This window comes from Mustela lutreola, chromosome 2 (assembly GCF_030435805.1).
Source record: "Mustela lutreola isolate mMusLut2 chromosome 2, mMusLut2.pri, whole genome shotgun sequence".
NCBI lineage: Eukaryota > Metazoa > Chordata > Mammalia > Carnivora > Mustelidae > Mustela > Mustela lutreola.
The window spans coordinates 100,434,456-100,455,210 of NC_081291.1; the positions used below are offsets into that span (position 1 = coordinate 100,434,456).

The 20,755-nt window shown below is 44.8% G+C and overlaps 1 protein-coding gene across 11 annotated transcripts in view; it reads right to left on the minus strand.

The window, feature by feature from the left end:
• Positions 1-20,755, minus strand: part of NMNAT3 (nicotinamide nucleotide adenylyltransferase 3) — a 125,582-nt gene that overhangs the window by 9,675 nt on the left and 95,152 nt on the right. For 7 of the 11 annotated variants that reach the window (XM_059162780.1, XM_059162779.1, XM_059162781.1 and 4 more), the window contains one exon: positions 2,368-2,551. The exons of 1 other annotated variant lie outside the window; for it this stretch is intronic. In XM_059162780.1, coding sequence (XP_059018763.1) covers positions 2,368-2,551 — 184 coding nt within the window. Of the gene's footprint in view, positions 1-2,367; positions 2,552-15,322; positions 15,506-19,242; positions 19,372-20,755 lie in introns of all 11 variants that reach the window. 3 more of the 11 variants (XM_059162782.1, XM_059162784.1, XM_059162783.1) reach the window with 2 other exon arrangements.

A 20,755-nucleotide genomic window follows, 5' to 3' on the forward strand; every position in this document is an offset into this window, starting at 1 on the left:
AGAATCCTCAATGAACTCTACTGTGAATTTACTTCACAGTGACATTTGTCATAGTCACACTATTTGTCCCTATGATGCAAATCCCCTGTTGACTCTGTCAGGAAGATACTAAATGGAGCAAAGGGTGGGGTGGTTTATTACCTTGCTTCTAAAATCACCTAACCTTATAACTACCAGATTTTCAATCTTAAAAAGAAAAATGCTTGGGGAATTTTAGGAAAACATTCACAATCAAATTTTCTGAGAAGCTCACTCTAAATGTTGGAAAAAAAGAATGGGATCAGTTATTAGCAACACTGTGTTGTCTGTATCAATGGATTTTCAACCCTGGCTGCACAAAATCAATCATTTGGGGACCTTAAAAAAAATACCCATGCCTAAACCCCACTCACAAATCGTAATTCCTGGGGGTGGGGAGATGAGCATTTTTAAAAAAGCTTCCCAGGTGATTCCTATAGCCAGGGCCCACTGGTTTGGATGGATCTTGGTACTAATCATAAGCCTGGTTCACATACTTTGTGACTGAGGCTGTGGCCTCAATCCTAGCCAAGCATTAGAATCACTAGGCAGCCCTTAAAAATTCTGATGCCCCACCCCAGACCAGTGACATCCCCGTCTCTGGGAGAAGTTGGTACTTTTGAAAGCTCCCTAGGTGATTCAGGGTGCAGCCAGGGCTGAGAGGCACTGGACTAAAGGATAGAGTAAGAAAAAGAAAAAGCACATGGTCAGTAAAATCTCAGCTCACACCTGCATTTTCCAACAGAAGCAGCAACAATATTATATAGTTCTGTGGCCAGTTCGTATTTATCCAGGAATGGCTTATCTGTCTTGAGGATAAATTCTGGGCCAGTGTTGGGGAGGCAAGGAAGGTAACTAACATTATTAAGCACCTGCCATAAACCAGGTATTTTGCCCATATCATCCCATTTAATTCACGCAGTGCCCCGAAGAAGTAGGTGGTGTCACACTCATTTTATTAGGCGAGGAACTGAGGCTCAGAGATGCTAACTCACATCAAGTCCCTGAACTAGTAAACTGGACTTCCACATCTGGGCCCTAGGCCACACTGCCTCTCACAGGGTGAAGGAGGAAAGCGTCTTTGTGACTAGTGTGAAAGATAAACGATTTGCTGGATTTTCTACTCTTTTGTGTGTTTTCCCCTCTGCTATCCTCCAGAGATGAGAACTGGCTGTTATTTCTTATTCTGAAGGGATGCTCTAGGTGTAAATTTATTCTTTATGTTAAAAAAAAGAGCATGTATTCTAACCGTCATTTCATATTTGCTCTTCTTTTAATTTGGCAAGAGGTTCTGAAGTAGCACTGAATTACTACTGAATGCTTCTAGCTGGTTCTTTCCCAAGAAAAAGGCAAATAATCAGAGCCAAGATCTGTAACTAAATGTTTACCTTTAATCTAAGAAAAAGGTAAACAGTTTTCAACCAAGTGACTGTGAAGACGAGTAAAAAATGAAAACCTAAATCGATTTATGAGGGAACAGGCTTGCCAATTACTGGACACTGTCCAGTCCAGTGGTTCCAAACAGAGAAGACACAACGCCCAGTTTGCAGTCCCTTCAGCAGACCCGGCTGTTTGTGAGAGACAGGCCCACCTCCCCGTCCCCTCTGAACCCCAGGCTGGACTGGGCTTCCTGCTTTTCTGGTAAGCTCCCAGGACCCTTTCCCAGACCCAACTCAGTGACCCACTGCCCCAGCTCCCAGGGCTCTCAAGGCTTTCAAAGAGCCAATTACTTCTGCTGGGTGCTAATAGCAGTTCCAAAAGGAAAACTTTCTAGAGCAACTTTCTAGATTTATAGGCTTTTTTTTTTTTTCAATTTTACATAAAAGTTGAGATTTATAGAGCCCAGAATTTGTACAATTAGAAAAGATGGCTTATGAGGTAGATACAGTTTTCACCCTAGTCAGTGATGACAATGATAGAAGGTCCCACTTAGTGAATCCTTTAATGGGGTTCTGGGACAGGAAAGTTCTTTACATTTAAAAAGTCCTCATTAGGTTTTATTGTGCCCATTTTACAAGTGAGAAATGTGTCTCAGAATGTTAAATACCCAGTCTCATAGCTACTAGGTGGCTGCACTGGAGCCCAAGGAGACAGCCCTCTGAATCGAGATTGGGCATTTCCAGAAAGTGCATCCTGAAAGGCAGTGGGTTATGACTGTTTTCACTCTAGCCCTCCTTGAGAGTGGGTCTGTGGGTCTCTCTCCCTCTGAGAGGAAGTGCTTCTGGGATTTTGGCTGAGCAAGCCTGGCTGAAGCCCTACTTCAAACTTGGTCCCTACTTTCAACCGCAGGGCTCTACAGATGTGTCCCATGACCCCTGGTCATCACACAAAAGTATGCTCCGCTGTTACCTCAGCACCTTCACTGTCTCCGTCCACTGCAGCTGCTCGCTCTCCCAGGGGTCCACCCGGACCCAGTCGGACGTCTGCAGGGCCAGCCGGGCCATGGCCACCCGGTGGTGGGCAGCCACAAGGCCTTGCTTCCTGTAGTGGTCGTTGACAGGAGAGATGATACCCCCGATCACCTGGTACATTCCTAGGCAAGGGAGAGCAGGGGTGTGTGGTATGTGCCAACAGTGACCACCCGGCCACCTGGAAACTCTCTGGGCCTCATCCTGAGTGGGGGCAGACTCGGGCATTCTCTCCTGATGGGCCAGCCCCCTCAGGCATGGGTAAAGGATGCCCCAGGAGCCATGTGCTTCTCCAGTTGGCAATAGCCCCAAGTCATACTTCTCCTGAGAGCCAGGCTGTGAGGGGGTGGCCAGACAAGACGCCCAGAAGGCAGTGTGGACAGTTAGGGTCAGAGCACAGGAAGGTACATGATGGCCTCCTCCTGCACAGGACTTAACAGAGGCACCATCATCCTCTAATCATGGATGGGACAACAGTGACATGTAATTTCTTATGCCCAAACAGGGGATCTTGTGAATCAAAGATGAAGGGAGGGGGTGGGTCTAGGAGGAATGGGAAGGCCTACTTTGGGAAAGATGTGGGTTGTGCTGATGAGTGATGCAGTATGGCTCAGGGACTGGAGAATGGGACGCTTCAAGTTCAGAGCCAGAGTGACATGGTGGAAGCTAGAGAACCAGCATGGAAAGAGTCTGAGCAGGACCCCGAGAGCCTTGGGAGGGGGCTCCAGCTCCATCACTCCCTAGTGCACCCTTGGCAATTACCAACCTATGTGGAAAAATAAAATATGTAGTCATCTGAACTTCAGTTCTCCTGTGTGTGAAAAGGGACCATACCTGCTTGGCAGGACCTTGTGCTAAGGAGAGATATTCGCGAATCCTTATGTAGTGGGATGATATTTTGTTTTAGGATGGGACATATTTTTTAAAATCGTATTATAAAATATAACATGCACATAAAAACACGAAACACAGGTGGGTTGACAGAGAGTTATAAACTATATCCTGCTTTCATCATCACCTAGATTAAGACACAAACACTTCGGGCACACCAGATGTTCCCACTGCAAGCCCCACTTGGACAGCAGTTAATCACTACTCTTTCTTTTTTAATATTAATTCTCTGTCCTGTGTTGCTTTACCATGTATTTATGCAGCCTTAAAAAACATAAATTCATTTGCCTTCTGAAACTTTTACAAATGGAATCAGACTGAATATATTTTTTTGTTCAGCCTTTTTCACTTCATGTAAATAAAATTCATGTAATCCAACCAGTCTTACTGCTGCATAACCTTTCATTGCAAGATTGTATACTAAGTAATTGATCTCTTTTACTGTTGATGGACTTGGTCTGAGTCTGGCTTTGGACAATTACAAACTGCGCTGCTATGGACATCCTTCCCCAAGTCTCCCTGTGCACAGAGCCATGCATGTCTTAGGACACACATCCAAGAGTAGACCTGCTGAGTCATAGGGCAGGTGTCTCTGCAGCTTCTCTAGATGATGCTGGACCATTTTCCCAAGTGGTTGTAGCTATTTGTCCTCCAATCAGCCATGCAGGAAGAGTTTCATTTGCGCTGGGCCCTGCCACACAAGGTTATGGTCAGGATCTTCCCAATCTGAGAGACGTGCAATTAAATCTCACTGTTGTTTTAAGGTTCATTTTCCTGCTCACTAGTGAGGCTGAGCATTTATTCATACATATTATTTAACATTCAGGCTTAAATTTTTTGTGAAAGTGCCTTTTCAAATCTTTTGCCCATATTTTGGATTGTCTGCTTTTTAAACATTGATTCGTAGAGTTCCTTACATATTCTACATACAAGCCTTTTGTTAGTTGGTTATAGGAGTCATAAATACCCTCTTGTTTTATGGCTTGCCTTACTGTTGTTTTTTAATGGAATCCTTTGAAAATGAAAGAAAAAGTTCTTAATTTTAATGTAGTTGGGTTGGGTTATTAGTTTTTTCCTTTATGGCCAGTGCATTTTGTGTTATGAAGACATTTTCCTGTATTATCTCATAAAAAGTTTACAGTTTTTTCACATTTGGGTCTTTGTGCACGATGTGAATCCTATTAAGTTATTTTTCTTTTGGACAGTCCATTATTACAGCAGTGGTTACCCAAAAGCTCCCATCCACCCTGCTGCCGTGCTCTGCCAACCATGTGCTGAGTATCAGTGTTCACCTGTGCAAGGGCCTGCTTCTCTGCTGTTCTGTTCTTTGCTCTATTTGCCCAGCACTGTGCAACAGCACACTGCTTGGCTTAATATAGCTTTATTACACATCTTGGTATCTGGTTAAGCAAATCCTCCCACCAGCTTCTGCTTCAGAAGTGGCTTGGCAATTCTTGACTTTTTGTACTTCCCCTATACATTTCAGAACGAGCTTGTCAGATTCCACAAATGAAGCACCTCTCCTTGCCCCTCCCTGCAAAACCTAGCGAAATTCTGATAGGAACTGAACTGAATTTATAATTTAATTTAGGGAGAACTCAAGCCTTTACAGTTTTTAGCCGTCCAATCCACAAGCATGGTTTATCTTTCCATTTGTTTAGATCTTCTTAAATGTCCCTAAATAAAGTTATACAGTTTTTCTTATAGAGAGCCTAAGCATCTTTTCTAAGACTTATTCCTAGACACTTGATTTTTTGGATGCCACTATAAATGGAATTTATTTATTCATTTTTTAAAAGATTTTATTTACTTATTTGACAGACAGAGACCACAAGCAGGCAGAGTGGCAGGCGGAGGTAGGGGGAAGCAGCTCCCTGCTGAGCAAAGAGCCTGATGCGGGGCTCGATCCCAGGACCCCGAGATCATGACATGAGCCAAAGGCAGAGGCTTAACCCACTGAGCCACCCAGGCGTCCCAATAAATGGCATTTAAAATATACTTTTTATTCTGTTTCTTGTTAATATATAGACATATGATTTAGGCATCCTGAATGCATATGTAGTAACCTCGCTAAACTCTCCTATTCTAATTGTTTATCTGTACAGTCTTTTGAATCTTCTGTGTCCAAAATATGCCATTGAAAATACTGACAAATTTGCTGCATTCCCAATCCCTCTGCCTTTTGTTTTTCTCACTGCACCACCGAAGACCTCTAGCATGATACCAAATAGAGGTGGTGTTAGGGGGCCTTATTGCCACTATCAGAGGAAAAGCTTTTGAGTTTCAGTATTACATATGATGTCTGCTGAAAGTTTTCTGTAGCTATCCTTTTTCAATTGTGGCAAAGACAATGCCATGTGTTCATTAAAACTCCATTTTCCCCTTTCTGGGCACACTGGAAGCTAATACATCCATTCTTCTTGAAATTAGGTTGGGTTTCTGTGATCTCACTGAGTTGTAGTCAACGGGGATGTGGGTAGAAGTGATGTCTGGCCCATCTAGACTTGGCCAAAAGATTCTTGCTGACCCTACAACTCTTTTATAGTGAATCTGAAAGCTGAAGTTAAGGATGTAAAGCCATGGGTGGGGCCTACTAGGATTCCTGAGACATGGCTGGGCAGTGAATTGCCCTGTAGCCCTTCAGGAACTACATGGGATTTATCTGATAAGGGAGAAATGTTCTTTAATGTGCTAAACTCTTAAAATTGGGGGATTTATTATGGTAGACTGACCTGGTCTACCCTGACAAATAGGCTACTTTAAGAAACATTCCCAGCTATTCCCTGTTTAAGAACTTTTGTCATAACTAAGTTTTGTCAAACATCTTCTCTGCAACTCTTGAAATGATGGTGTGATTTTTGTAGGATTTTTGACTACTTGCCAGTCAATGCCCCTGACTAATCATTTATTGGGGGGCTCTCCCCCGGGTGTCAGATGTGCCCTCCTCCAGAGAAGCTTCATGTTTCTGTCTCCCAGGTCCCTGGAATTACTGAAAGTCATGGATGACCTTAAATGAATGTGTTGACTTAAGGTTCTTTGACTAATTCCAGCAAGGGGCGGCAAATCTGAGCGAAGACTGATATGCAGGCGTTTCTTCCTATCAGTATTTTATCTTTGCCTTTTTCTTCTTTGGCTTGCCTTAGTGCTAGGGCTTCTCTGAAGGCCTCTAGGACTGGGGGGGAGAAGGAGGGTTAAGATCTAGACCCTGAGACAGCTCTTTGGGGTCCCGCTTCATGTGGGAAAGATACCCATCCGGTTTCCCAGCTTGTGAGGGCTCCAGCCTTTGAATTCTTTGTTGGGTTTTATGGCTGCTGATTCAAAGCTTAAGTGAGCAGTACTGGCAAGTGCCCACAGGGCATCAGTGGCTCTGATGTTCTAATAGCCTGCTTACTAACCTCCCTGGTTTTAGGGGGCTTTCTCCCAGCTGGTCTGAGACATCCCCACTTTTTGGCTTTAACAGAGAGGTTTGAAAAATGTTCTGCTCACCATTTGTTTTTGGTTTTAGTGGGAGAGCTGCTCCAAAGAAGGCAGCCTGACCAACCTGCCAGCCCCCCAACACACGCACCTTCCAGGAAGCTGAGAGTTCCCTGATGCATTTATCCTTCCTGGAGGCGGAGGCATCCACTCTATCAGGGGGATGACAGAACTAGTGGAGAATAAGGCAAGGATGTCCATCTTTTCACTTCCAGAAACTGGTTTCAAAAACTCATCTCAGAAATACTGGTGAAGGTTAGAATCAGGGTTTGTTGAGAAAGATTGATCAAATTTTGAATGTCTCCCTAAAAAATATCAAGAGCCAGAGTCTAGGGAGTAAGAGCACACAGTTTTACTAAAATCCACAGAGGAGTAAGGAGAGAATACGAAAATGGAAAGGAAAAGCCCCTTCTGGGAGCTGGGGTGGGGTGGGTGGAGGAATGAGCAGCAGGCAGAGGGAAGGACCTGGTAGGAAAGATTTGTGGTGACCAAGAGTTTAGAGCCAAGTGGAGACCTGCTCCCTACATCCTCTTACCCTTTGGAGACAAAGCCTCCTGTGTGTTGGGTGGGGGAGGTTATAATTAATAGGCTTAGTTTTGGGAACCACAGAGCAGGTGGGCTGGTATTTTGGTTCCCACTTGGAATTCCAGGAGGCGACCATCTTGCTCTGTGCCGGCAGAGGACCAGTAGAGTAGAAGTGACAGTGCGCCGTGACAGGCAGAGAGGCCTTCCGGAAACATCCCCTCTCCTGCCTTCAGTGGGGCATGGCAGACATCCACAGAAATCCCCAAGGCTCTTTGAGAGGAGGAGTGAAAGAGGCTGAGGATGAACAGTCAGCTGGGCTACTTTGGGGGAAGGGGGAGTGGCCAGTAGGGGACACAGGGTGTACAGTGCAAAGCCAAGGACCATGGTGGTGTTAGAACCAGGGAGAGCCTGGGCATGGGGCCTTAGCCAGTTGAGGCTGGGGGCACATCAGTAGTGGAGGCAGAGAGGATAGAGGCCAGTGCCCAAGACCCGGATAGCCTGCTTCAGACACCAGGATGACAGACTACCACCTGTGATGCTTCATTCACTTTTGGGGGAAGCAGGCAGCAAAAGACGGACTTGATTAAAAACTGACCTGTAACACAATGACTTTAAAATCAGAAAATGGTTACCTTGAAGTGGTAAATTTTTTCACCATGCATGGAAATGCTGGCTTCAGAACAAGGCGAGTGTTACAGAAAGCAAAGCAAGTTCTAGGTCTGCATATCTGAGTCCCATGTTATCCATGGAATATGATCTTTTTCTTTTCCACTTAAAAAAGGGGGGGGCCAGCTTCTGAAGAGTGCCCACTTTCTTGGGCAATTTATGTACATTTAACGTGCACATTAATCTCTGTTTGGAGGAAAGGTGTGGGGCTCCTGGTGGCCCTCCAGGCAGCTGTGCAAGCACCTTGGAGTCTCAGGTGTCACTTTTGATGGTTTGGCTCATATTGACAGGGAAGGCGATACAAGGAGAAAATCAATGCTTTGTTACAGCACCCAGGAGAAGAGAACCAATAAAAATAACAATTTGGACTAAAACTCCTTCTTGCTCTCCAAATGGTTGTGTGCTCAAGCCTCTTCTCTTTCCCACAATCCCTGTATTGCCTCTCACATGACCCATTCTCCCCCTAGGTAGATGGAGGTAGTTCTCTGGCAGCTCGCTGCTGCCCTGACACAGCTCCATTACAGTATCTGTACCGTAAAGATCTGTTTGTCTTTCCCACGAGACTGGTCAGCTCTCTAAGGATGTGAACCTGACTTTTAACTCTGGGTAACATGACCCGCCCATCTCTTAGTATGAAGCTCTACTGACCTTGCTATTGGGTTACCAGAGCGATAGATGGCTGTGAGTTTAACATGGTGGACAGAATTCCTTCTTTATCCCCACCCCTGTTCTGATAAAATGGCAATGAAGGAATAGAATACATATGAAATCACCAGGGCAAAAAGAGTAGGAAGAGAGACAACCACGGATGGGAAAGGTCAACACAGTTTTGGAAGCTGGAGAGCTGATGCACAATGTTGGTTAACAAGCAGAGTCTGCAGGCAACAAAAGTGGGAAGAGGCGAGGTGCCTTGTGTGGCAGCAGCAGTGCAGAGTGGCTCAGGAATGGGAGAAGGGGTGACTGAGGGCCCGAACACAGGAGGACCAGTTCAGAGTTTGCCTAAGGAGCCCTTCGATCCAATCATCTACCTATTCTCCCATCATGGCAGAAGGCTGGAAGTCTGCTTTCTGCTGACGTTGGACCAGAGAGACCCTTGCCTCCCATATACAGGCATAGGTAGAGGAGGGAGAAATACCATCCTTCAGACAAGAGGCTAACATTTGGATTCCAGAATAACAGTCCCACCAAGGAGAAGACACCCACAGATCCGTACATTCAGGGGTATTGGACCCGGGGTCTGATCACATGACCATGAAGCCCACTGGCTTCACTCATATACTCAGAGCTTCCAGCCAGCATGTAGGGCCTGAGCTACAAATATAAGCAAATAGTCTAAGAGACAAATTTTAGAAAATTGCTGACCGGGAAAAAGAGACCAAAACCATCACCAGGTTAGGCACTTGGAGGATACAAAGGCAGTCAATGCACAGAGCAAAAGGAAATTTCAAGAATCTCCAAATAATATTGTCAGGAGGGTAAGAGATGTCAGCTTATCCACGAGTGGGATGCTCTCAAAGGGCCAGTCAGAAAACAGGAGGAAACTTTTAGAAATCGAAAAATACCCACTCATTCAACAATATTCACCCACTGCCCATTCCACGCCAGGTACTGTGCTAGGTGCTAGGACACACAGGGTGACGAAGCAGACCGGTTCCTGTCCTCATGGAATGTGCATTCTGGTGAATAAAGCCAGTGGAAGAATCAGAAGATAACCTGAGGAAATCATATGCCAATAAGATACAATTAGAGGACTGACCTGGAAGGCCCAATATCTTGGTAACAGAGATTTCTAGAAGAGAACAAAGGGAGGAAAACATCATAGAAATAGTACATATTCCCAGACTAGAAGGGCATTTTCAGACCCAAGTACCCTCTGCGTGCTTAGCACTTTGAAGGACAGAAAGTGTACACACGACAAACCATTAGAAAACTGCAGACCATCGGGTTCATGGAGAAGATGCCAAAATTTTCCAGAGAGAAAACCAGAGGTCAAACACATCAGAGTGGGGCTCAGGATAAAACTGTATTTCTCAACAGCAATTCCAGGATCCAGAAGGCAGTGCAGCAAAGCCTTCAAATTGTGAAAGGAAAATTATTGCCAACCTCGAATTCTCTATTTAGCCAAACAACCAAACAATCAGAACAGGGGTCAGCAAGCTTTCTTTTATCAAGGGACAGATAGCAAATAGTTTAGGCTTTGGGAGCCACATACAATCTTTGTTACATATTCTTTTTTTTTCTTTTCTTTTAACAATCCTTTTAAAATGTTTAAAAAAAAAAAAAAAAAAGCCTTACTGTTAGTTTACAGAAAGAAGGAAAACAGACTCTAGACCAGAGAGGGCCCACAGGCTATAGTTGACTGACCTCTGAATTGGAGTGTGGAATAAAGTTGTGTTCATATACACAAGGGGTCTCAAAAATTTAGCTCCCATATATCCTTTTTAGGGATAGAAAAATGCAGGAGGATGCATTTCTCCAAAACAGAAGCAGGCCAAAAAAAGCAGAAGGCGCCAAGACCCAATAAATCCAAGGTCCTTCCACACCAGGAGACAGGCAGAGAGAACCTCAGGGAAACAGCGAGGGGACATCTCAGATGACAGCACTGTTGCAGCACGGAGAGCTTACCATCCAGACAGGAGCTGGAAGACCCCAGGGAGGGTACGAGCAGAATCAAAATGGGACAGTTGACATGATGAGTCTATGTATACTGAGATGAGTTTTGAAGATCTGGAAATTTTAGGACTGAATTAGTGATAGATCTAAGGAACATAAAGAAATAATAAAGAAAGCAATTATTATCTCCAGGAAGAACCGAAGTTCACCTGGGATGCCATGTAAATCTAGTCAGCGATGTGGCTTAATTAATGACATTTACGCAGATATAAATGGAAACAATATTCCTTCAGCCCAGAGTTGTGAGCCAATCTGAGAGCTTGTGGTGGAGGTGAAGTGTGAGGGCAGGGGTGTGAGAGAGATAAATCTTCCCTTTTCATAACTGGAAGCCAACAGATACTATCTAAATCTGAAAAATCAAGAAACACAGTATAAGCTTATTATACAAAAATAGGGAGACAAATACTAGAGAAGATGGTTGAAAAAGGCAAACACAACTGCTCTGGGAACCAGGAATCAGGGGTAGGGATGGATGGAACAAAGTTACCATAAGCTTTATAGCAAGCTAACTTGAAGTGTACATATGCTTAGAAATAGAGAGAATTAGTTTAAAATAAATGCACTTGGTACAAACATTTCAGGATACTGAAAAGCATAAAGAATCAAAAATCAACAAAACATATCTAAGGAGTCAATATTGTTTATATTTTGGTTAATTGCCTTTTTCTTCTCTGTTTTTCTTCATATAATGTAAATTCCATTTTTGTATCTTCTTAGATTCTATCATTAGCGTTCTTCTTGGCCATGAGCACTTTTGAAAACACCATTTTTAATGGCTGCATAATAATGAAGATATATGTATATATACACATGTATGTATATGTGTGTGTGTATGCTTGAATTAACATATTGCAGCCATCTTTGTAGCTCTTTTTAGTTGCAATTTTTAGATACATTTTTAAGATAAATTATTAGAAAGGAAAATCACAGGCTTGAACATTTTCGGGGCTTTTGCTACATCTTGCTAAACTGCTTTTCAGAAATTCTGAACAAGGGGAGAGTGTTACCAGCATGGTATGAGAGAACCCAACTCCTGCCATCCTGGCTAGTGCTGGGATTATTCATCGAAAAACATCTTTGCTGGGCGCCTGGGTGGCTCAGTGGTTAAGCCGCTGCCTTCGGCTCAGGTCATGATCTCAGGGTCCTGGGATCGAGTCCCGCATCGGGCTCTCTGCTCGGCAGGGAGCCTGCTTCCTCCTCTCTCTCTCTGCCTGCCTCTCTACCTACTTGTGATTTCTCTCTGTCAAATAAATAAATAAAATCTTAAAAAAAAAAATTTAATAAAAAAAAAAAAAAAGAAAAACATCTTTGCTAATCTGCAGGAACCTTTTGTGGTTTAAAACTTGCATTTAAGATGATTTGTGTGATTGTTATGACTTATTAGGCATTTGAGCTTCTCTGGCTGTGAACCACCTGTTCACAGTAATTGTTCCCTTGTCTTTTTATGCGTATGAACTTTTTAAAAAAGATTTTTAAAAATTTATTCGACAAAGAGAGTAGGGAGAGTGGCAGGCAGAGGGAGAAGCAGATTCCCTATGGAGCAGAGAGCCCGATGTGGGCATTGATCCCAGGATCCTGGGATCACAACCAGAGAAGAAGGCAGATGCTTAACCGACTTAGCCACCCAGGTGGCTAAGGGCTCCTATGAACCCTTTTTAACAAGTATATGAAACGTTGCCTGGTTGGGTCTGTTGGCACCACATAGAGAGGGTTCTTCTCCACATCCTGGACCTCTCTCCCCCAACTCCAGTCTGGCTGCTGGGACTAGTCTTGGTCTAGGTTTTCAACCAACTAAAACTCCCCACATGCTTGTGAAGCAAAGCCTCAACTGGTCCTCTCAGGGATGCTTCTATCATTTCTCTGACTGAGTACCGTGCCTCTGCTCTACTTGCTTGTCTCAGTTCCTTATCTCCTCTTAGTATTTTCATACCCTCATCTTTTTCTTTAGTTCTGGAACTCACTCTCATTTTCTATTTGGTTGCCAGAAATTGCCTCCCTGCTGCCTCGGCCCCACAGAGTGCTAATTTGGCAAAAATGTTTTTCATCCCAAATGCCCTTCACTGTCTTTAGACTGCTGCTTCTCCTGACACGTTGATCTTCTGCTATGCTCACATTTTTCTCCTGAATCTCATGGAGAACCAGAAATTCAGTAATTTATCTTCCTAAGTAGAGGGCATCCTCTTGGCCAGAATCTGTAGGATGGACCATCTTTGGAAAGGCAGTTCCTTTTCAGATGATATGTTACTCTTCACTGAGTGGTTTCTTACCTCTGTCTGTCCCATATGGGCTGCTGGGAAGCCCTGTCAGAGTCTGGGCAGGTTCCTGCTTAATTATTTTATTCACAGAAAAAGGACAAAGGCTTTTGTCCTTTTAATTTTTTTTTTTTTTTTGCATCTCAGAAATGCACTTGTGTAGTGCAAGGAGGGAGCTAGAGGTCAAAGGAAACAACCATTGATGGGGAATTCCTCCCCTTCTAAGGTTTATCTTTAGTAATTTTTAAAAAAGATTTTATTTATTTATTTGAGAGGGAGAGAGAAAGAGTGAGCTAATAGCGCAAGAGCAGGGGAAGGGAGAAGCAGGCTCCGCGCCGAGCAGGGAGCCCAATGCAGGACTCGATCCCAGGACCTGATCCATGATCATGACCGGAGCCAAAGGCAGATGCTTAACCGCCTGAGCCACCCAGGCGGCCCTATCTTTAGTATTATAAGAACACTTAATATATAAGGTAGGCAATCAAATTGACTTTTTTCCTTAAACACTTTAAGGGGAAAAAAGTACTTAAAGAGACCACCCACTTCCTTTTATAAAAACTGTGTCTTCCACACCACGGACTCTGTGTTTTACTCTTACCGTGTCTTATCTTTTTACATAGAGTTCGTGTTCCATTGAGCTGTCTAGAGTCAGCATCACACTCATGTAACCACTTTTGAAAAAAATTATATCTTAATGTCTCACAGAGCTTTCTGAGCACTTGGTTAGTCTTCCAGGTGAACCTTGGGATACTTTTTTCAAGTTAAATAAAGACAAATAGCCATGGGTATGTTCACTGGAAAGCCCATCAATAACTGGCCATTCCCTTGAGGACTGCTCGTATCTGCACTTAGTGAGGCCTCCCAGCAGAGGGGCAGAGCCCCGCCCCAGTGTCCTTCACGTTTCTAGTTCAGGTTCGTCCTGAAGACAGGTGTCCTTGGCAGTTTCTCTGGTGCATGATTTTTTTTTTCGTCAAATTTTATTTTAAGGTACAGGTTATATGTATTTTTAAATGTTACATTACATATTACATATGTTTTATAGACCATAAACAGCTCACGACATTGTATCACAACTGTTATGTCGAAAACTCTGTATTTTGGCTTATTTTTAATCTGGACTACCTTACTGAATGTATTCGTTCTGCTAGGTTTTCAGATGCTTCCCCTGGATTTTCTAGGGATACCATGATACCACCTGCAAATAATGAAAACTAGGTCTCCTATCTATAAGTCTATTTCTTATTTTTGACTGATGCCGTTAGAAATAATGGTGGTAAGTAGGCATTCTTTTCTATTTCCTTGCTTCTGTGGGAATGCTTAAAGTGTTATGTCATTATATGTCATGCTAGATAAGTATCCTTATAGTTCTAATTTACTAAGAGCTTAAAAAAATCCCTAAGTAGGTGTTGGATTTTATTGAATGACTTTTAAGTGTGTACTGAGATGATGATTTAGGTTCTATAAAAATATATTGTCCTAGTAATGCAATATATTAATAGATATCTTTATGGTATATTGTCCTTGAATACCTGGGATAAATGCTACCTGGTCATGTTGAATTATTCTTTTATTAGCAATTTGATAACCTACTACTTTATATGGGTATTTTGCATCCCCGATTATACTGTTAAACACCAGCTGTAATGCCACAATATCCTTATCCAATTTTCTTTGTTCTAGAAAATGGCTCTGGTAGATTGAATTATTGGTCCTAATTTCTCACTCTGTCATTACACCATTACACACTCCCCCGCCACAGCCTCACAAAGGCAGGATGTACTTCCCAATCCCTTGACTTTGGACTTGGCCATGAGACTCCTTTTGGCCAATGGCATATTCGTAGATGTGAGATGAACAAAAACTCAAAACTTGCTTGCTTAGTGAGACTTGCAATCCCGTGCCTGTGCCATCTCCAGGAGAAGGATATGTGAGATAGCCATTACCCTTTTATTTTCCTGGACCCACAGTTATTTTAAATCAATAAGTGAGGATGTGATAACACAAAAACAGTATGCCACACTAGGCTGGTGCTCAGCAACTGTCACTCCCGCCACCCTCTTGTCATTACATCGGTAGAGCAGGGAACTGTGGCAAGGTCGTATTTTCCCAAGATGGCCTCGACATTGTCTCCTGGCATGTGTGCTCTCCTAGAACCCAACCACTCCTCCATCAAAAGTCTGTGCCCTTTCCCCTTGGACCTGGGTGAACACTGATGAATGTTTAACCCAGAGGTAGAAGTGACACTACATCGCAGCTGGGGTGAGGTCATAACAATGTCCTGCACGACCACCTTAAGATCTGGGGACACCTGGTTTGGGAACCCAGCTGCCAGGCTGTGAAAGCCCAAGCTAGCCCATGAAGAGAGACTCCACAGTGACAGAGTGAAGCCACCTACCCACGTTCTGGTCAACTGACCTGCCAACACCCAGCATGCACTGCCAGATGTGTGCGTGCAGAATTCTCCAGGTGACTCTTGATCCCAGCTGTCTGTCTAGTCACTCCTGGTCTTGGAGGTCCTCCGAGCTGAGTCCCCAGATATTGTGGGGAGGAGACAAACCATTCCCACTGGGCTGTGTCCAGATTCCTAACCCAGTAAATCTGTGAGTGGGACAAAATGGTCACTTTACAACACTGAGTTTGGGGTGGTTTGCTGTGTAGTAATAATAACTGGCGTAGGACTGGAGATTCAGGAAGATCACATCATTTTCCTATGGTTACACTACCAGGCAATGGCAGGGTTGGGATCCAAAGCAGCTGTGCCTGTACTTTTCCTGTTGTCTTATACTGGTGACTGGCAGTGAGGTTCAAAGAGCCCTAAGCCAGCCAGAACTCACGAGGGTATCACTCAGCAGCTCCACCTGTGTGTGTGTGGTCCCAGACCAGATCACTCTGGGGGTATGACAGGGATCCCACCCATCTAGAGCAGATCATGTCCCCCAGCAACACTGGGCTTCCAAGTTACTGCTCCTTAAAATGCTAGCAGCCTCACAAACCGTGAACCAAGACTTGATAGCATTCTAGAGGGTAAAGACTTCATTATTATCATAGGGAATGCTCTGGCCCATTTATCAGCATTTTATTAAGAATTACCATATGTATCTAGAACAAAACTACACTTGTCCAAACAACTGAGTGAAGCGTGAGGTCATGCTCAGAGTCTGGCCGGCTCCTATTGCACCCCTTCCCCCGGCACAATCCACCCCTGCTCAGAGCAGCTCAGTATCCCTGTGTGTACAGGCACAGTCCAACCCTTACCCACTTCACAGACCCTTCTGTCCCTTTCCTTCTTTCTTTGGTTGTGGTGGCTGAAAAGCACCTCAGGAAATAGGGCCTTGAAAGGCAAAGTCTTTTAAGAAATACCAGGAGCAAATGTTACAAGGTAAACAAGGAAAGAAAGCCAGAGTGATGTTAAGCAGGTTAGGAAAAAAAAAGATCAGGATCTCAACCAAATGGATCTGCACACTTTTACAAAGAGCTTATTGTGATTAAACTTGGCCTCCAAGCGACATCTGGAAAACAGGAGGCTGTTGAGGCTTTGAGGCCATTTTGGCATGCTCTTCTTTATTTTCTTCATTAAGTCCTGCTTTTTTTGTTTGTTTGTCTGTTTCTTCAGCCAAATTGCTCTTAGCGCTCCTGGTCCAGATGAACTCGAGACTGCCTCTTTATTGCTTGGCTCTGTGCGCCGCTGGCCAGAAGTACCCCCACCTCAAAAGGCCACTAAATGCCTGGATGGAGGAAGCCTGGGGCAGGGAGAACAGACCCAGGAATTCTGATTACCCCACACAGAGCTGTGGTCCTCTGGCAGTGCCGCGGGTGGGCTGGACCATGGTGGCCGCGGGCAGTGTGACCATCCTCCCTCCCCCTTCAGTGCCTGTGGTGTATGTGGCTCTTTTGTCTGCCCTCCATTTCCCTCACTGCTTTCCACACGGAGTCTTTCTTTCAACCTGCACGCTCTTCCTGCACACTACAAAGCCCCCTCTGGTCTCCAGAATCCTTCAACACCTGAGCTTGTCAGCATGAGCTTTCTCTTTCTTTCGTTTCCAAATGTCCTGCTTTTTTTGTGTGCAACTTCTTAAAAAACGGGCAAAGTAAACAACAAAGCAGCAATATTTCACAGGGTTTAAACTTCCTTTCTGGTCCTGGAGAGCGGGGCCTTTTCGGTTTCTTCTCTCCTGCTCCATTCATTCTCTACAACCCTTTTCCTGAGTCCCAGGTGCTCGGTGCTGGTCAGCTGGTGGCATGCCTTCCATTTCTATCGAAGCACTGACAAAGCCTCTGATGGGGTGGCCGGCTCCTAGGGTTCTATGTGCTTTCAGGGTATTAGAACCTCTTTCTTACGTGTGCCTCTGTTTTCCAACATTTAACTCCTGGCTGTGTCTCTCTGCCTGGTGAACAGAATGAGTCTACTTTCAGACTAGGTAGGTTTTTTTTTTTTTTTTTTTTTAAATTAATTAATTAATTAATTAATTTGCCAGTGATAGAGGGAGAGAAAGCGAGCAAGCACAGGCAGACAGAGAGGCAGGCAGAGGCAGAGGGAGAAGCAGGCTCCCTGCTGAGCAAGGAGCCCGATGTGGGACTCGATCCCAGGACGCTGGGATCATGACCTGAGCCGAAGGCAGCCGCTTAACCAACTGAGCCACCCAGGCGTCCCCAGACTAGGTAGGTTTTAAAAAAGAACTCACCAGAACTCCCAGATACTGGAGTCTCAAGGCTCCTCAGAAACTCACTGCTGTCTCTTTGGGGGCCTGAGATCCAACAGGCACTATATATGGGAGAAGAGGCAGTGGGGGCTGGTTGTAATCAGGCACTCCGGGCTTGGTGTGCAGTCTGCTGAAGGCGTCATGGGAATGCCGCACGAAACACGGCAGTGGGCAGCCTCCATATGTGGAATCTCGGTGTGTGAGAGGCAGCCTCATTTCCCGCTGATGAATTACTAGTCCTGGGCCATACGCCACCACTGTGCTCTTTTTAAAAAAGATCTTATTTGTTTATTTTTGCAAGAGAGAGAGAGAGAGGTGTGAGAGAGATCATGAACTGGGGGAGAGGCAGGTAGACAGAGAGAGAGAGAGAGAGGCAGGCTCCCCACTGAGCAGGGTGCCTGATGTGGAGCTCCATCCCAGAACCTTGGGATCACGACCTGAGCTGAAGGCAGATGCTTAAATGACTGAGCCACCCAGATGCCCCTCACAACTGTGGTCTTAAGACAGGTTTTGTAGGGCACCTGGGTGGCTCAGTGGGTTAAGCCGCTGCCTTCGGCTCAGGTCATGATCCCAGGGTCCTGGGATCAAGTCCCGCATCGGGCTCTCTGCTCAGCAGGGAGCCTGCTTCCTCCTCTCTCTCTCTCTGCCTGCCTCTCTGTCTACTTATGATTTCTGTCTGTCAAATAAACAAAATCTTAAAAAAAAAAAAAAGACAGGTTTTGTAGTGGCAGGAACTTGAGGGCGAGTGAGTAGGCTGAGGCCAACCTGAGTGATGAAGACTCTGTTCAGCTGCTTATGAGCTGTGTGACTTGGGGAATATGATTTCACCTCTCTGTTTTCAGTCTCTTTACGCAAATCAACTGCGCTAATGCAGAAGACAAAGTCCAGTGGGGTGGAAGGGGACACTAGAAATATCCGCGGAATCTGAATTTCCCCGACCTGGCCCTCGTTTCCATGACAAACACCATTTCCCTTCTTCTAAAGGCAAGAGGGAACCACGTGCATTCATGTAGGTGGCAGCCTGGCATGGACCTGGAGCCAGGGCGTGTACCAGCACTGCAAATCCTGAGAGGAATACTGTGGGAGCTCCAAGGTTCACTCCTGGGAGAGACAGCCCCCACAAGGTGGTCTGTGGAGTGCAGAGGTACACGAGGAGCCCAGAAGAGGCTCTGAGCAGGTGGAGCCATTTCTGGAGGACGGGACCTCTGAACTGAGTTATGGATGCCGCAGAAGGCACGTGGTGACCTAAGAAAGGTAAAGCCTTATTAATCACATCAATTCTTTCTACTCTAACGATACTGAAAAGAGACTTTTTAAAAAAGTCTTCAGAACAACTGAAGCTTGATGACTCCTTGATTCTGCACTAATATCCTTGCCCATTTCTTGATACATTTTCAATTTACCTTCATGGTAATTTACACTCAAGGGAACTGTCCAAGATCTGCTAAGGGATTCAATAAAATAGGTCACGGAGTTAAATGCTGTGGTGAAACACAGGGCTTAATTTTATGGATAAAATATAAATTGCTTGGCTGCCTTTTTGCATTATTCGTGTTACGACTAACGATCACTCAGTGAGTGGGAAGGACTCACGAGAAGAGTGAGGAAGCAGTTTTCTTCATTCGATAAGCATACCTGGTGGGGTTGCGGGCTTTGCCCTTGAGGTTAACAGGCGCAGCGTTAGGGAAGAGACCTGAGCAGCCTGTCAGCCCACCTCTACCAGCAGGGCTGCTCCTCCAGCTGCGACAGGAACAAGAATTCTTCCTAAGATTGACATGAGGGGGAAGAGGAGGAAGACAGCATGTTAACACCAGCATTTTTCCTGATATTTCTCAAAGCGAGTCTGCCCTGATTGATGTCTTTGTTAAAAAAAATGCATATTCTGGGCTGTACCTGGACCTGCTCTCTGGCAGGGAGGCTTAGAAACTTTGATTCTTCCCAAGCAACCCCGGGTGACTATGAGACTATGAGACACACATGGAGAGCTACCGGGCGGCACTGAGCATAACCTCAGTTATGCAGGATCTTTTATTAACCCAGCACTGGGCTCGGAAGTAAAGAAGGACCGCTTTGCTGTAACGACTAAATGACCTATGAGTATGGAATAAAAGGATAAAGTCAGCTGTATTTCAGGAAAAAAAAAATTTAGTGACAAGAGGAAGGACGTCCTAGGTCGTCGATGTTTGATGGGGTTTAATGCAATTTCACTTTTGAGGTTTGTTTCTAATAATACCCTTCATTTACTTGTTTGATGTATTCATCGGTCAGTTCTGATTATGTAAGTTGTAGATGACCTTCTTCCATTTGCCATCTAGGACAGAATTTAGAGTTGCAAAACTAACCGAAAGCTAACCATTCTCACCAAGCACTAAGAAATTAGTCCCTCTGGGGGGAACATATTTCCTAAAAGTTTTATTTTTCTTTTCATTCCAAGAGTTGTTTAGATTAGTGTTTCTCTCGCTGTTCTGTGTAATTTATAGGCACCTACCAGCAAGCACGACCCCCCAACCCCGCAAAGGGTTCAGTGGTCAAGGAAGCTTTGGAAATACCAGGGTAGACGAAGTGAAGGTCTTATTGGAGACTGGAGATCCTTTAGAAGCCCCTAACCTGTGGATGTGCACAGTCAGTGTCCAAGAAGGGCACAGAAAGCTCAGGATGTACCAAGCACATTTAGGTGGCATGGAACCGTCTGCTGGGTGGGTATTCAGAGGACCACAGCTCATGAGATACACAGTTAACTCCACTGGCAAGTTATGGCAGAGGGATCAGGCTGCACTGATTTAGGAGAACTGCTCCTAAGACCCAGGCCTAGGAAGTGTTTTACAAGTGGAGATATATAGCACATCACTTGGGGAGAGCTTCCTCAAATACAGACTTCCCCACCTTGACATCAGGGTTTAAGTACCAATGAGAATTATGGAATCATAGTCTACTTGGTCACCGCCACTGCTACCATCATCAAATCACGATCAGCATTTCTGATGAACACCACAATCCCTACCACTACCACCACGTTGGCAGTGCCACCACCATCATACCAGGACCGATAAGATCCACGTCCTCACCAACACCATACTCAGTCCCATCACCACCACCACCACCACCACACCATGAGCAATTAACACCATGGTCATTATTGCACCATGAT